This window comes from Canis aureus, chromosome 12 (assembly GCF_053574225.1).
Source record: "Canis aureus isolate CA01 chromosome 12, VMU_Caureus_v.1.0, whole genome shotgun sequence".
In the NCBI taxonomy this organism is placed as follows: Eukaryota; Metazoa; Chordata; class Mammalia; order Carnivora; family Canidae; genus Canis; species Canis aureus.
This window is the reverse complement of record NC_135622.1, coordinates 39,212,312-39,228,632: the sequence shown is the minus strand read 5'-3', so window position 1 is coordinate 39,228,632 and position 16,321 is coordinate 39,212,312. Positions and strand designations below refer to the sequence as shown.

The 16,321-nt window shown below is 33.6% G+C and overlaps 1 protein-coding gene and 1 pseudogene across 16 annotated transcripts in view; both read left to right on the top strand.

Moving 5' to 3' along the window:
- BIRC6 (baculoviral IAP repeat containing 6) overlaps nt 1-16,321 on the top strand; it is a 230,162-nt gene that overhangs the window by 93,917 nt on the left and 119,924 nt on the right. For 12 of the 16 annotated variants that reach the window (XR_013349472.1, XM_077843663.1, XM_077843658.1 and 9 more), the window contains 11 exons: nt 270-616; nt 1,201-1,420; nt 2,328-2,461; nt 3,178-3,315; nt 4,836-4,963; nt 8,411-8,542; nt 9,762-9,977; nt 10,787-10,970; nt 11,230-11,385; nt 14,415-14,548; nt 15,217-15,370. Coding sequence is in view for 15 of the 16 variants with exons in the window: in XM_077843663.1 (XP_077699789.1) it covers nt 270-616; nt 1,201-1,420; nt 2,328-2,461; nt 3,178-3,315; nt 4,836-4,963; nt 8,411-8,542; nt 9,762-9,977; nt 10,787-10,970; nt 11,230-11,385; nt 14,415-14,548; nt 15,217-15,370 (1,943 nt within the window). In the remaining variant the exon portion in view is untranslated. The remainder of the gene's footprint in view (nt 1-269; nt 617-1,200; nt 1,421-2,327; nt 2,462-3,177; nt 3,316-4,835; nt 4,964-8,410; nt 8,543-9,761; nt 9,978-10,786; nt 10,971-11,229; nt 11,386-14,414; nt 14,549-15,216; nt 15,371-16,321) is intronic. The other 4 variants (XM_077843665.1, XM_077843664.1, XM_077843656.1 and 1 more) reach the window with 2 other exon arrangements.
- LOC144281007 (large ribosomal subunit protein uL4 pseudogene) lies at nt 11,414-14,408 on the top strand (annotated as a pseudogene).

Here is a 16,321-nt window from a genome sequence, read left to right as displayed (position 1 = left end):
CATGTTGGGTGTAGAGATTACTAAAAAATAAGTAAATAAATAAACTTTAAAAAAAGAAGAAATGGAGGTTAGAAACTAGAATGTTACAATAATATTTCATAAATTAAAATATTGTGATTAAATAATTGGCTTCATTTAGTATTTAATAATCGATTAATTCTTCTTAATGTTAACGTGTTTTAGAGATTCAGTTTTTATTTTACGTTTGTACACCTAGATCAAAGAGAACGTTGCAGGAATTATTTTGTACATTTATTTTTTACTTACAGATATAACTTAGCTTGTCATCGACTAGAAACTCTTCTGCAAAGTATTGATCTTCCTCCTCTCAACAGTGCTAACAACGCACAGTATTTTTTGCGAAAACCAGACAAAGCAGTTGAGGAAGACAGTAGAGTTTTTTCTGCCTATCAAGACTGCATTCAGCTACAGCTTCAACTGAATTTGGCTCATAATGCAGTGCAGAGGCTCAAAGTAGCTCTTGGTGCAAGTCGGAAGACGTTAAGTGAAACATCAGATCCAAAAGATTTAATTCAGACGTCTTCCACAGAGCAGTTGCGTACCATCATCAGATATTTATTGGACACTTTGCTCAGTCTCCTTCACTCTTCCAATGGTTTGTATTTGGAAATGTGTTTGATATGATTTTGTTGCATATTTTGTTATCGTGTTAATATTTCCTGATTATTGTTCATTTTGATATTCTTTCTAATGTGAGTATTTATGAAATGTGTATTTAGGTTAACCCCCTCACTCCGCCCCCCCCATATTTCTCCTTTTTTTAAAAAAAATGATTTTTGATTATTTTTTTAAGTCTTTGCTGTTGGTGTGGTGTATCATTTGTTGTTGGCAAAATATTGTTATTGTGAAACTGTTAATAAATTGCTAACAATATACTATGATTTTTCTAACCGAGAGCTATTGTTGATCATTACACATGCATACACATACATACTCAAATATCTGGTACACCCAATGCCACATAGAAGAAATATAGTTGATTCAAATGCTAGCTTTTTTCCTCCTCCAGTATTTAACAATTAAAATTCTACATGTGAAGAATAAATAAATGAATACCAAAATAAATAGAATATAATTGTGTATCGATTGCTGTTGAAGAAGAAACTGTATTTAGGTATGCTGATACTGATATTACAGCATACACTTAAATAGGAAATTTTATTTTCTGTTTTGTAATAGGACACTCTGTTCCTGCAGTTTTGCAGAGCACATTTCATGCCCAGGCCTGTGAAGAGCTTTTTAAACACTTGTGCATCAGTGGAACCCCAAAGATACGGTTGCATACTGGTCTTCTACTTGTTCAACTCTGTGGTGGTGAAAGATGGTGGGGTCAGTTTCTTTCTAATGTTCTTCAGGAATTGTACAATTCAGAGCAGCTTCTCATCTTTCCACAAGATAGGTAGGTCGGAAAATATTGGAGTTGTTTTTTATTAGTAATTTCTACTTTTCACAGTTAGGGTTCAGATTTTGAAATCCTGTGTATGTGGATACTGAGCAGAGAAATGAAGCATGTCTTTCCAGGGTTTGGGAATGCCCAGTTAAGCACGCTTTGAAGAAAATTATACATAATACAACTAAACTATATTCTTTAGTTTCCTCATTTGCATCTGTAGAGTTTATAGATCTGTGTTTATAAGTATTCCTAATAGATTGCTTTTTTTAAAATATTTTTTTCTTTATTTATTTATGTGATAGTCACAGAGAGAGAGAGAGAGAGAGAGAGAGAGAGAGAGGCAGAGACACAGGCAGAGGGAGAAGCAGGCTCCATGCACCGGGAGCCTGACGTGGGATTCGATCCCGGGTCTCCAGGATTGCGCCCTGGGCCAAAGGCAGGCGCCAAACCGCTGCGCCACCCAGGGATCCCCTAATAGATTGTTACTTTATGTATTATATGTATTCATTTGAGACTATGATAAAATTTTCTGAACTTTTTATGGATATAGTTAGGAAATATAAGAAAGAGTTTGAAAAGAGCTAATTTTAGCATCATAGCTCCAGATAATAAATCATGCTAAGAACCACATACCCTGTCATTTATCTATTAAATTTCAGTGTGAAGACCCCTGGGTGGCTCAATGGTTGAGCATCTGCCTTCGGCTCAAGTTGTGATTATGGAGTCCTGGGATCAAGTCCCACATCGGGTTCCCTGAAGGGAGCCTGCTTCTCCATCTGCCTATGTCTCTGCCTCTCTTTGTGTCTCTCATGAATAAATAAATAAAATCTTGAAAAAAAAATAAATTTCAATGTGAATTTTTTTTAAATGAGCAAATTGATTCATAATGGTATTTTATTTACATCTCTTTTAGGGTCTTCATGCTACTTTCCTGCATTGGTCAAAGATCACTTAGTAATAGTGGAGTATTAGAAAGCTTGCTTAATCTTTTGGATAATTTATTGTCACCTCTTCAGCCACAGTTACCCATGCATAGGAGAACTGAAGGTATTATTTAAAGTGGTTTTCTTTAGTATAAATATAAGATTCACTTAAATATTGTTTTTATAAAATAACTAGTGTGAAGTATTTTAATATTAATTGCTGCAAGTTTTATTAATATTTTTATGCTATAGCGTTTTTAGAATGTAGACACTCGTGATTGACTGTCATGGTTATTGCTTTTTAAATCTGTTACCTTTTCATTATATGAATTTTGAACTTGGAAACTATTATGCATTTTTTGGGAGGGGAACTTTCATAACTAAAATCAGACTCTCAAAATCTCAATTTTAGACACAGTTGCTTTTCTGGTCATAATATGTTTCACTTGAGTAAAGAAATTGTTATTGGAACGAAAACTTTAGAACTTAGTTTAAAACTATGGAAAGTTGAGAGATTTTTAAATTGAGTTACCTAGAAGTCTGAGAATAGGACCTTATGCCTTGTTTCCTGGTTTATAAATTATTATCTCTTGGATTCAACCTGTAATCAAGAATCTATTTTCATACCATAAAATATTTGTCTTCCATTAGGTTCAATGTGTGACTCAGTTGGTGGCCATAGGTCCCAATTTTGAAGCTAATTATAAATAAATATTAATGTTAGTAGTGATAAGGTAATCTTGAATTTATAAAATGCTTTATCTCATAATTATCTTCTCAAGACCTTATTAGAACTCTTAGAGTCATCTGGTTATTTTTTCTGCTGTCATCTTTGTATAGGAGTATTAGATATTCCCATGATCAGTTGGGTCGTCATGCTGGTGTCCAGGTTGCTGGATTATGTGGCCACTGTTGAAGACGAAGCAGCAGCTGCAAAGAAGCCTCTGAATGGTAAAGACAGGGAGAGGTTTCTGACAGGTATCAGAAGTTTATAATAATCTGTTGGTGGGGATTTTGAGTGACTACACAGTTGTTCCAGAACTGGCTATTGGCCTGGAAGTTCCAGCTGTATGTAATTTATGTAAAATATGAATTAAATTTACCAGGAATCTGTTTTAAGGATAGAATTTATTTTTGAAGGATTATATGGACAAGCCCCTTATGACTTTTTAGTGTCTAAATGCAACCATGTAAAAACAAAAAACAAAACAAAACCAAATAAATAAATAAATGCAACCATGTCTTTCATGAGGTTTTTCTCCATGCTCATTTAAACACTTTCTAATACCATACATATAAATGAATTTATGAATAGGAAATCTGTGAAGAGTTCTTTATTTTATTATAGTGTGTCATTATATTTATCATACAGTTCTAATTATAAAGGGCTTTTATGCGTAAATATGGAAATTCTCAGATTTTATTTTTTTTAGTTTCAGTCTTTCTCCATAAACACGAGACGTAGAAATATTTAAGAATTAAAGGAAGTCCAACTGCAAGACAAATTATTTTCTTCCTTTCTTCTAAGCTAACAACACTTTTATAAAGGTTTTGAAATAGCTATATCTTGTATCTAAATATAGTCATTAATTGCTATAAATTTTGAATTTTACACATTGTCAGTATTCTAGCATTAAGAAAGGTCGTCCCTTGAGGCGTTTTATAGACACATCCATCAGTTGTTTAGGTGCACATTGTATTTGGGAAAAGAGTGGGGAATTTTTCCGTATAGAGGGAATGTATCTTAAATATTTAGAATCTGTGGGTCAGCTTACTCATTTAAAGGATATAGATACCTCTATAAAATTACATATAACTACAATACAAAGTTGGAATATTACAGTATTGGAAGTCATAGTTTTTATTTATATCATTCGGTTACTGTGGAAACACATTGATGGAAGACATTTTTTGTAGGTTTTGAAGAATTTGAATTGACTTAAGAAATGGATAGTAGAGAATAGGAAAAGATGTCTTTAGGTTAAACAGACATGAACCAGTAACTGGAGATGGGTCAAATGTGATGTTGAGCAGAAGAATGATATTAAGTCCAGACATATTTTTTAAAGTGAGAGAAAGTAGAGTTTCACAGCATGATTTTTAAACTTATTTTTGCATTAAGTCAGATTATTGAATATCCTGTTTTTATGTCCTTACACAAAAGCATGACATAGGCATTAGTGAACCATTTGTTAATAAATTGTTCGAATTGAGTTACATTAGAGCTATATTGTACAAAGATTAATCTTAAACAACTGGAGAAAGATAGCTGTTATCTTAAAACATTGGAGACAGAGAAAGCTCCGATCTTGAAGTCATTTAGGGTCTAGATTAGCTTAATAGGGTTAGATATTACTAACAGTTTATAATGTCTGATTTTCTTTAAAACTGCTTTGTAATGATTGGCACATTTACAAATTCATATTTTCTGGGTTTAGAAGGTACTTTAAAATCATATTTAATAGAGTTACTAATAAAACCTTTTCTTGCTTTTATAGGTAACCAGTGGAGTTTTATTAACAATAATCTGCACACTCAGAGCATAAATAGGTCTTCCAAAGGCAGCAGTAGCCTTGATAGATTGTATTCCCGAAAAATTAGAAAGCAGCTAGTTCATCATAAACAGGTAATTTTCAATATGTCTTTTAAATTTTAATGTTCGAGAACATTGCTTTTGAGGTTGCATAAGACAGACTTGTTATCAGATCTTAGGTATGATATTTAATGAGGTACTTAGGGAAGTTGTTTGACAATTTTGAGACTGAGCTTCCTTATTAGTAAGATGGCAACAATTTGTAGTTTCTGGATTTTTGGTGAGATCTTTAAAGTGTCTACCTCTTCCCATCTCACTATCATTCTAAGTGAGAGGCCATAATTTTTCCTTTGTCTAGTCAAAAGGTGTCTCTCTCTATTTTGTCACAGTCGAACCTTATCCTTTTTATAAACATTTTTACATTTAAATTCAATTAATTAACATATAACGTATTATTAGTTTCAGAGGTAGAATTCAGTGATTCATCAGTCTTCTATAATACCCAGTGCTCATTATATCATGTGCGCTTCTTAATGTCCATTACCCAGTTACCCTATCTTCCCATCCTTCTCCCCTCCAGCAACCCTCACTTTGTTTCCTATGATTAAGAGTCTCTTATGATTTGTCTAATCCTACCATTTCTTTCTCAAATTTTTAATAGCTTCCAGTTGGCCCATGCTTGACGGTCAAAAGTCCTTAAGATGGCTTTAGGGCATCTACCATGGGGTCCCTCTCTATAACTTTCAGGTTTGAATTTTGGTCTAGCCAGATTGAATTTGAATTTATGAAACACCAATCCCAGTTTTCTCATATATAATTTTTGTATGTGGTGAGTTTCCCTACCCCCCACCCCGCACCACATAGTTTACCCTTTTGCTTAGATAACTTACTAGGCATTAGTTTATATTAACTTCCTCAAAGAGGTCTTCTCCGGTTTTGAAATTAGAATAGTACCCTATTCAATATATTCCCCATGTGTTCTGTATTTTTTCTTTTATTGTATTCATCATAAATTTTGGGAGGATTCTTTTATCTTGTTAACATGAAATTCATGCATTTTGCTGTGAGTAAATGATTTCTTAAACTGTTGTTAGGAGTCATGCAGAATGTTATACCTGGCTTTTTTGCTCAAAGTGATATTTTTGAGATTCATCCATATTGAGTATATCCGTGGTTCTTTTTTTTATTCTTGACCACAGTTCCATGGGTGTTCCAGAATCTGTATCCATTTTCCTGTTGATGAACCCTTTAGTGTTGGTTTTTTCTTTTTGAAATACAAATATACATTTTTTGTCTTTCTGCTTATCGTGCAAACATTTGCATATACATACTCTCTATCTTTCCTTCACAGAAGGTCATGTATTAGAATGTGGGTTTTATTGTAGGATACCTGTGCATATATTTTTTTTAACTAGTCCCATGATCCCTCCTAGAAAGTGTACATAAAATTTGTTTGATAAGCATTTTACTGTGTAGAGGTGAATTTATAGCTGACATCAGATTCTTATGAGACAGTACTTTATTATTTCTACTTTTTTAAAAGAGTCTCTTATGGTATATACAAGGTTAAATACTATATCCTTCATACAAACTATGAAGCCTAGTTTGTTTTTCAATAAATATTTGTATAATTGATTTAAACTGTAGTGAGAGTTTATATGAAAGTCCTTAGGATCTGGCAAGTTTGTGAAAGCTTTAGGCTTTTTAAAAAACATGGGCTTAGCAATAAATTACTTATTTTTGCTTACAAGTTTTTCAACTGTGAGGTAACTTTGATCTTTGGCAGGAAAAATGATCTTAAACTTTTCAGCTTTTCCCTCAACTCTTTTTTTTTTTTTTTAACTCTGAACCAATTTTAGGTGGTGATAATTTTCATCCTTTCAAATTTAGCTAGTTTTATTGAATATGTTTGTTTGCTGTATTTAAGATATGAAGATGGAACATAGAGTAAAACCCGATAGATTTTTCTTAGTGAAATATTATTTTAGTCTTCACCTTGAAGGACATTATTGTGACAATGGCAAAACTTAAAATGGGATGTGAGGCATAATTGGTAGTAGTGTTGTATCAGTGTTACTTCTTTGATTTTGATGGTTTTACTGTGATTTGCAGAAGGATCTTGTTTCTGATTAAGATTGTGGTAGTTTTGAAATAAATTAAAAATTGTATTTTTTAAGTGCCATGTGTTTATCATAGAACTCTTAGAATTATTTTCTTTTTAAATTAATTGATTTTTTTTAGATTCTGTTTATTTATTTGAGATAGGGGGAGCAGCAGAGGGCAAGGGAGAAGCAGCCTTTCCAGCAGGCTCTCATGTTGGAGCAGGGATTCCAGCCAGGGGCTCGATCCGAGGGCCTCCTGAAATTATAATCTGAGCCAAAGGTAGATGCTTAACCAACTGAGCCACCCAGGCACTCCTAGAATAGTTTTCTAAAAATACTGATTGGTAGCAGTTCTTACACATGTGTTGATTAGTAAATGTGCATGCTGTTTTTAATTTAAGATACATATTTCTTCATATATGGAGATTATAGCCAAGTGAATATTTCTTTATGTTAATTTTTCTCATAACAAAAATATCTATCAAAAATAGAAAATAAGGAATATTCTTCAAAGAAATAGTTTAAGTTCTTAACTAAATCATTCATTTATAAACCTGGCCTTTACTTTATAGGGACTTTCTGTTTAGGATAATGTTCTGCCTTATACAGGGATGTGGTTAAGTCATTCAGTGGATTTTTAAGGTCCTCCTGTGCAGACATCGTTTTTTCTTTGTTTTGATTCATTGCTAATGACTAGTGGTTGCCAAGGGCTAGGGATTGAATAAATGGGATAGGAGGGACATGGATAGGCAATATAAAAGGACTGCACGTATAGTGATGGTTCATGTGTCAATACATAGGTTGAATTAATACACAAACAGAGACATACCCTCAAAAGGGTAAAAGTGAATCTGGAGAAATCTGAATAAAATTGGTGAATTTCCCCATATTGTGGTATTATAGTTTTACAAAATGCTGTCATTGAGGAAATTAGGTAATGTGTACATGAGATCTATCTTATTTGTTATAACTACGTATCTACAGTTATCTTAATAAAATTTTTAATGAAGAACATAGACATTCTGAAAAATGTACTACTCGCAGGAGATTGTCATAAAAAAAGTAAGAGTACTGTGCAATAAAAATATTTCCCCCATATATTTAAAGATACTTAATTTTTCTACAAAATATATCTACCAGTCTCATTAATGGCTTACATAAGAAAGTCTTCCACTTATTTCCATTTCCCATGGGTGAGGAATTAAGTCTTAATTGTAATTTGTAGAGATCAGTCAAGATTTGGAAATGACTTACCAGCAACACAGTTAAAACTAAATCTTTCAGAGAAGTATTTATTCCATTAGTTGGTTGTATGAAAACTGAAGTATATAATAATTTACTTTGTCATTTTTAACACTGTTAAGTAGCTTAACCTAAATTAGCTTAATTTAGGTTGAAAAGATTAACTTTCCTTTCTTTTTTTTTTAAATTTTTTAAGCAACTTAACCTATTAAAAGCTAAACAGAAAGCTTTGGTGGAACAGATGGAAAAAGAAAAAATACAAAGTAACAAAGGATCATCATATAAACTTCTGGTAGAGCAAGCAAAACTAAAGCAGGCTACTTCAAAGGTATGATCTATGCTTCTTAATGCAATTATTTTGGGAAAGTCACTTTCCCTTTTAATATTTTAAATTGAGTATTTAATATCTTTAATAATTAGTAAACTTAAAATTTTGTTCTTATCAACAGAAAGTTTTATTCTAAACCCTTTTTTGGGGGGAATGTAGCTTTTTTTTTTAATTTTTTTTTTATTTATTTGTGATAGTCACAGAGAGAGAGAGAGAATGAGGCAGAGACACAGGCAGAGGGAGAAGCAGGCTCCATGCACCGGGAGCCCGACGTGGGATTCGATCCCGGGTCTCCAGGATCGCGCCCTGGGCCAAAGGCAGGCGCCAAACCGCTGCGCCACCCAGGGATCCCCGGAATGTAGCTTTTAACTCAAGGAAATAGATGATAAATGTGGACTTCTAGTATGTTTCCAGTGTGCTTCCTTTCAGTGGATTGTGTGCCAATAAATTGAAGATAAAAGATTCAAGCAAATGTAGTTTTCTTAATGTGTTCTTTCTAAGTGAAAATTAAGTCCATCGATTTTCAAATAAAATTTTAAAATATAACTTAATGTCTTTTTTTAAGTGGGAGAGGAATAACACATACAGCAGCCAGTTTTGTTTATTGTGTTCCTATACATATGAAGTTACAGTTATTCCATCAGATTTTGAGACAACTTAATATTCTATACTTAATGTTATATTACATAAATTTCTTTATCATCCACCTTTATGAATTACGTTTAAGATATTTTGATAATTTTTATTCAGGATGTTAGATTTGACCTAATCTAGCAATTTCATTTTTCTGAAATTTTATTATGTATCCTATACCTTACTCTCAATAGGACTTTAGATATATTGGTCAGTATAGCTTTTAATAATTTTATTTTGAATCTTATGGTTTATCTAAAATTTTGTTCTTTAGAAGTTGTAAATTTTCTAAGTGAATATTTTCATTCCATAAATAAATTTATACTGGGGCAGCCCGGGTGGCTCAGCGGTTTAGCGCCGCCTTCAGCCCAGGGTGTGATCCTGGAGACCTGGGATTGAGTCCCACGTCGGGCTCCCTGCATGGAGCCTGCTTCTCCCTCTGCCTGTGTCTCTGCCTCTCTCTCTGTGTGTCTCTCATGAATAAAAAAAATAAAATCTTTTTAAAAAAATAAATTTATACTGAAGAGGAATTTTCATTCAATAAACATTATTTACTGATTTAAATATTGTCAATTTCTCTCTGTAGCATTTCAAAGATTTAATTCGGTTACGTCGGACAGCAGAATGGTCCCGTTCTAATTTAGACACAGAAGTTACCACGACAAAAGAAAGTCCAGAGATAGAACCACTTCCATTTACCCTGGCCCATGAACGTTGTATTTCAGTTGTGCAGAAACTTATTCTATTTCTCCTCTCCATGGATTTTACATGTCATGCAGATCTCTTACTGTTTGTTTGTAAGGTAAGTAAACTAATAGGCATAACATATAATTACAGACTTAGATGGTAAGAAATAGAAAGAATGTATTCTTTTTAATGTATTTAGTTGTTTTTTTTTTATTAAGAGTAATAATAGTGCTTTTAATGGTTTTTCTTTATATAAGTCAGGTTTTTTTTATTGTGCCTTGAAAGACTTAAAAAATTTTTTTTTTACTTATATCTTAGGAGTTTGATTTCTTAGGAGACATGATTTATAGTTTAACCTAGTTAAAACTAAATCTAGATTTGAAATGTATATAAGGTGGGTCTATCTCCAACCTACCTTTTTTCTATTAATTAAAATAGGAAATATACAAATAAGTGTCAAATTATGGTAGTGAAGGGACTTTAATTCCCCGAAGGCTTTCTTGTAGCATATTCATTATTTATAAAAAATATTTTTATTCTACCAAGAATTTTTTTTATTTTGTTTATTTTAGAAAGAGAGTGCTTGCGTGTAAGTAGGGGAAGGGGCAGAGGGAGAGAAGCTCAAGCAGACTTCCCACTTAGCATGGAGCCTCAAGTGGGCTGATCTCATAGCCAGGCCCATGAGATTGTAACTTGAGCCAAAATCACGAGTCAGACATTTAACTGACAAAACCATTCAGGCGGCCCCACTATTCTACCATATTTAATGAGATTTTAATATTTGCTCATGAAAATACATTTCTTTGTGTTTCATCTCAAGTTGTTATTTTGACACCAAAAACATATCTCATCAACTATTATTCCAATAGTTTGTTTTTGGAGAAAACATATGTAATTGCTATAATTTTGTGAAATGTATTGCAGGTTCTTGCACGCATTGCAAATGCCACGAGGCCAACTATACATCTGTGTGAGATTGTGAATGAACCTCAACTGGAAAGACTACTATTACTTTTGGTTGGAACTGACTTCAATAGAGGAGATATATCTTGGGGTGGTGCTTGGGCTCAGTATTCCTTAACTTGTATGCTACAGGATATATTAGCAGGTTTGTCCTGATTTATTTTTCGTGGGGTATGTCCACATTAGCTTGTCATAGCTTAAATAAGTAATGTTTAAAAGAAACTGTAACCCCTCAAAGTGTAATAGGTCTATTTAATGTTACAACAGTAGCAACCATTTAGAATTACAGTTGATAGAGCATATATGCTGTCATTCTCTATACTGGAAGAAAAATAGATTTCAATATGTTTTGGAGGTCTGTTAATAAATTATTAAAACAATTAAGACTATCTTCTTTTGTACAGGAGAGTTGCTGGCTCCGGTAGCTGCAGAAGCCATGGAGGAGGGAGCAGTAAGTGATGATGTAGCTGCAACAGCCGGTGACTCTGATGATTCCCTGCAGCAGTCTTCAGTTCAGTTGCTAGAAACTATAGATGAACCTTTGACACATGATATAACGGGTACATCCTTAAATTATGTTTTATGTAAGATAGCCTCAGCACTCTTTTTCTTTTAAATGAAAATGATTTTCAGAATTAAGAATTTTAGTGATGTAGATAATTAATTTTCATATTTTTGTCTTAGGACTTTGGCCTTAGTAACCATATTAGTTAAATATGTTTTGGTTTGATGCTCTGAATGAATGCTTGTTGTAATAAAATGCTCTCCTTTCATAATGTCCTAATTATTTTGCTATGGTTGAGATTTGGCTATATTTAAGAAAATATAATCTAGAAAACAGTTAAAGATACACATTGGTGAAGATAGCAAAGTTAAAGTCTCTTACTCTTTAAGATCCAGACTTTTCAGGGTACTTTCTCTTCTCTTTCTTCATTTTTTGCCTTTTTAAAAACTGTATGTGTATCTTAGCATGTACAGTCCTTTTCTCCTTACTTTTTGAAGAGTATATTTTAGTTACTAACATGTATGTTGCAGGGGCTGTGGTCATTTCACCAGTTTGTCATTTTTCAGTTTTATGTTCTCTCATAAGTTTATTCTTTTTACCTGATTTTCCCTTATCTGGAATAGACTTCCTTCTCTTGTTTGCAAGATGAACTTCTTACCTAAGATTTGCATAAAGCTTGCTCTCCTCCAAGAAGCTTTTTCCACCACCACCCCAGCAGTGTTGGAGACTACCTTTGGTGCTGCCTTCCACACTAGATGGTCTTGAATAGCAATCATCATGCTGTAGTTGATTTAATTTCTGTAGTGTATCCTCACCTCTGGACTTTGATTAATTTATTGGAGAGCAGAAATTTGTTTTATTAATCCTCACATACTCAAACCCTAGTACAGGCTGGCATGTGTTAGGCATTCTATAAATGTTGGTTGGATAAGAGGGTAAGAAGGATGGGAAAGTAGGATTTATTGTAAGGCGTAGAAGTCTGGTTAAGAACTTTGAGAAATCTGGAATCCCTGGGTGGCGCAGCGGTTTGGCACCTGCCTTTGGCCCAGGGCACGATCCTGGAGACCCGGGATCGAATTCCACGTCGGGCTCTCGGTGCATGGAGCCTGCTTCTCCCTCTATCTATGTCTCTGCCCCTCTCTCTCTCTGTGTGACTATCATAAATAAATAAAAATTAAAAAAAAAAAAGAACTTTGAGAAATCTGAGAACAAAACAATTTCTAATTTCTAATTCAGAATAGGAAAATAAGATATTAACAGCTTTTCCTCTAGGAGCTGCAGGGTTGAGAGGAGCATGACCCTTTCCTACCCTGTGATGGTGTGTGCTCATCCACTGATATCTGTATACTCTGAAAATTGGGAATCATCTGGCAAAATGTTACTTTGCCTGCTGTGTTCAAGGGTCCCATTTCACATGATATTGTGAACTTTGTTCATATCACCTTATGTAAAAACAACAGATAGCTGGCAGTGAATTAACAAGTCATCAAACCAGTGCTGAGTCTTGGGGTACTAGCAGAGCTCAAATTCTCAGAGTTCGAGGCAGTGGGACTCACAGTTCTGTCCAGGATTTTTTAGAAACATGTATTGTGGGGCCTGCATGTTTACACCAAACAAAACCTGACATTGTTGGCACTGGATAGTGAACACAACATAGAAGCTATATACCATCTGCTCTGCCCAGGGTGCCTTGACCTTACTAGCTCTGGTCATGTCTAAAGGTCATGATATTGAGGAGGTTCCTGAACTTCTTTTGGTTGTTGAATATAAAATTGAAGGCTACAGGAAGACCAAGGAGACATTTTTGCTTCTTAAAAAACTTAAAGCCTAGAATGATATCAGAAAGGTTGATGATTTTCAGTGAGTGAGAACTGGTAAGAACAGGAACAAAATGAGAAACCATTGTTGTATCCAGCACAGGGGGACTCTGAATCATCTATAAAGAGGACAGCAGTATCTTCAAAGCCTTCAGGACCATCCCTGGAATTATTTTACTTAATGTAAGCAACTGAGCACTTGTGACATTTCTGAATTTGTACCGAAAAGACTTTCTGCAAGTTAGAAGATCTGTGTGGCACTTGGCATTAGACTGCCTCTCAAGAGTAACTACAACCTTCCCTTGCACAGGATGCTTAATACAAACCCTGGTAGAATCTTGAAAAGCCCAGAGATCCTAAGAGCTCTCGAGCACCATACAAGAGGATTCATCGCAGGATCCTGAAGAAAAATCCACTGAAAAACCTGAGGAGCCTGTTGAAGCTAAACTCCACTGCAAAGGCCATAAGCCAGAACACCATTCTTCGTCTGACGCCAAGTCACAAGCTGTGAATGGTTCAGGCAGCAGCAGCCTCAGAAGCCAAATCAAATGAGAAGGAGGTTCCAGGCAAGAAGCCTGTAATAGGGAAGAAGGGAAAGAAGGCTGTTAGTTGTTACTGTGAAGGATGTGAAGAAGCAGAAGAAATCTTTTATGGGGGAAAACAAAGGCTGTAGCTACTAAGAAACCAGCAGCTATGAAGAAGCCTGAAGAAAAGAAGCCTACCAATGAAAAAAAGCCTGCTGCATAAAAGCTTACATTTGTTTATTCTATAATTGTCAAATAATTTTGGACAGCTTATTTTGAATAAAAATTTATCAAAGGGAAGAAAAAAAAAGGTGAATAGCAATCATAGAACTTAAATTTTCTTTGCTTTTCACTTTAATACTGGGTATCATTTTCTGAAATATTTGATGTAACATAGTGCCTTACATATTAGAGGTAGGTAATAAGATGAGTAATATCCATTCTAGAAATGGTTAATGATTATTTTTAGTAACAGTTTATGCAACCTGATTCAACAAGGGCTAATTCCATGGTCTTTTTCCCTAAGGTCAAATGTTACTGCATTCTGTTTTTAATTGCATGTTCTAGAGTGATACATTTGTATACTTAACTATTGTTTAATTGTACAAAAATTTAGAGATTTTTTTTATAGTAGAAACATGTTACATACAAGTAAAATAACTTTCTCTGTAATTAAAAGTAATATATTGGTTAAATTTTATGTTACATGTTCTCTCAGTAAAATCATTTTGAATTATTTGAAGGTGCACCTCCTCTTACTTCTTTGGAAAAAGATAAAGAAATTGATCTTGAGCTACTTCAAGATCTAATGGAAGTTGACATTGATCCTTTAGATATTGATTTGGAAAAAGATCCTCTTGCAGCCAAAGTTTTTAAGGTATGATATGCTATTCTTTGCAGTTAAAATATTTCATTTTATACTTTGGGTTTAATCATTTAAAACAAGAAAGTATACATATTTTTTTTTTGAAAGTATACATATTTATCACTAAATGCAATCCATTAGTCATTGTTCTCAAAATTCATTAATTTGCAAATAGGTCCTATAGCAGTTTTTTAAAATATCAATAGAATAGGGGAAACTTGTACCCTTTTATTAATGTAGCCACTATTATTGTCTTATATATTAGTAAGAACCCATAATAGGCATGGGGAAGTTTAGTAGTAGATTACTAAATTTCAAGCAGCATTTAAGCTCACCTAAGCTCAGTTTATTTCAGATTCTACTTCTGTGTTAGCTTCATTTTCTAAAGGAGAGCTACCCTTAATATTTTATATTGCTTCTTTTTGTTTATGAGTTTTCTTTTTAAGGATGCTAATTATCTGTCAACTTCTAAATAAAGTATTTTTAAATTTTGGTATAAAATGAAGAGAATATTATGGAACTATTCTTGTAGATCATTAAGATCTTAAGTATGTTTTGGTGATTTAAAGGATAAGGGAATATTTATTTTATAGCCTTATTTGAGTTTAGAAAGTATAAATAATATGTCACTTTTAGTGAAGAGGTAAAAATAAACCACAATTTTTTTCCCCTCTTTTAAGCCAATAAGCAGTACATGGTATGATTATTGGGGTGCTGATTATGGCACCTACAATTACAACCCTTACATTGGAGGTCTTGGAATTCCTGTAGCAAAGCCACCTGCGAACACAGAGAAGAATGGATCACAGACAGTTAGTGTTTCTGTATCTCAGGGTAAGTGTGTGCTATATTTTAAGAGAACGAGCCTGACTGTATGCTGAGAGGGTTTAGTTTCCCACGTGTGCCATCAGAATGACAAAGCTATGTATTTCCGTGTCAGTCAGTTTGAAGGAGCTTCCATTTATGGGGCATCCTTTGTTTCTCAAAGTAACACCTAACAAAATATATTTGTGAGGTGTGTGGGATTGCCAGTGATTTTAATTAATTGTGCTTTCTTTTATTTTTTATTAATAATAAACTTGTGTTTTATTTGTAAACAGATTGAAACCACACTGAATACTATTTTTGTACTGTTTTAGTCATGTAGAATATATCAGACTTTTTCTAAAATAAAAATCTTTTGTTATATTTTGAAACAATTATGCCTTTACTGAAAAGTTGCAAATTTAATGAAACAGCATCTATTATCCTGAACCATTGGGAGTAAGTTGCTTATCTTATTTGTTTGTTTATTTTTGCTAATCTTATTTATTTTTGTTTTATTTTTATTTGGTTTTTGCACAGATCAGGACATTTTTCTAGGTAAGCAGTCAGGAAGTACATTCCATCAAAATTAGGAAATTAACATTAGTACTAACATTCCTCATTCAGGTTTTAGCAATTGTGTTTAAATAATCTCCTTTATGCAAAGCAAAATGGTGCCTTGCATTTAATTGTCCTGGCTCTTCAGTCTCATTCAGCCTGGAACAATTCTTCAGAGTTCACTTTCATGACCTTAATGCTTTTTGAAGATTACAGGCCAGTTATTTTGTAAAATGTCCCTCAAAATTTGTGTTTAAGTACTATTTCCTCATGATTAGATTGTGGTCATGTTTTGTTTCCAGAAGTATCTGAAGTGTAATGCTCAGATTTTTATATTGCATGTTAGTTGGCTTATGGTTTAAATTTGTTCAATGACTGGTGATTTGATTTAAGGAGCTGTCTGCCAGTCCATTGTAAAGTTAC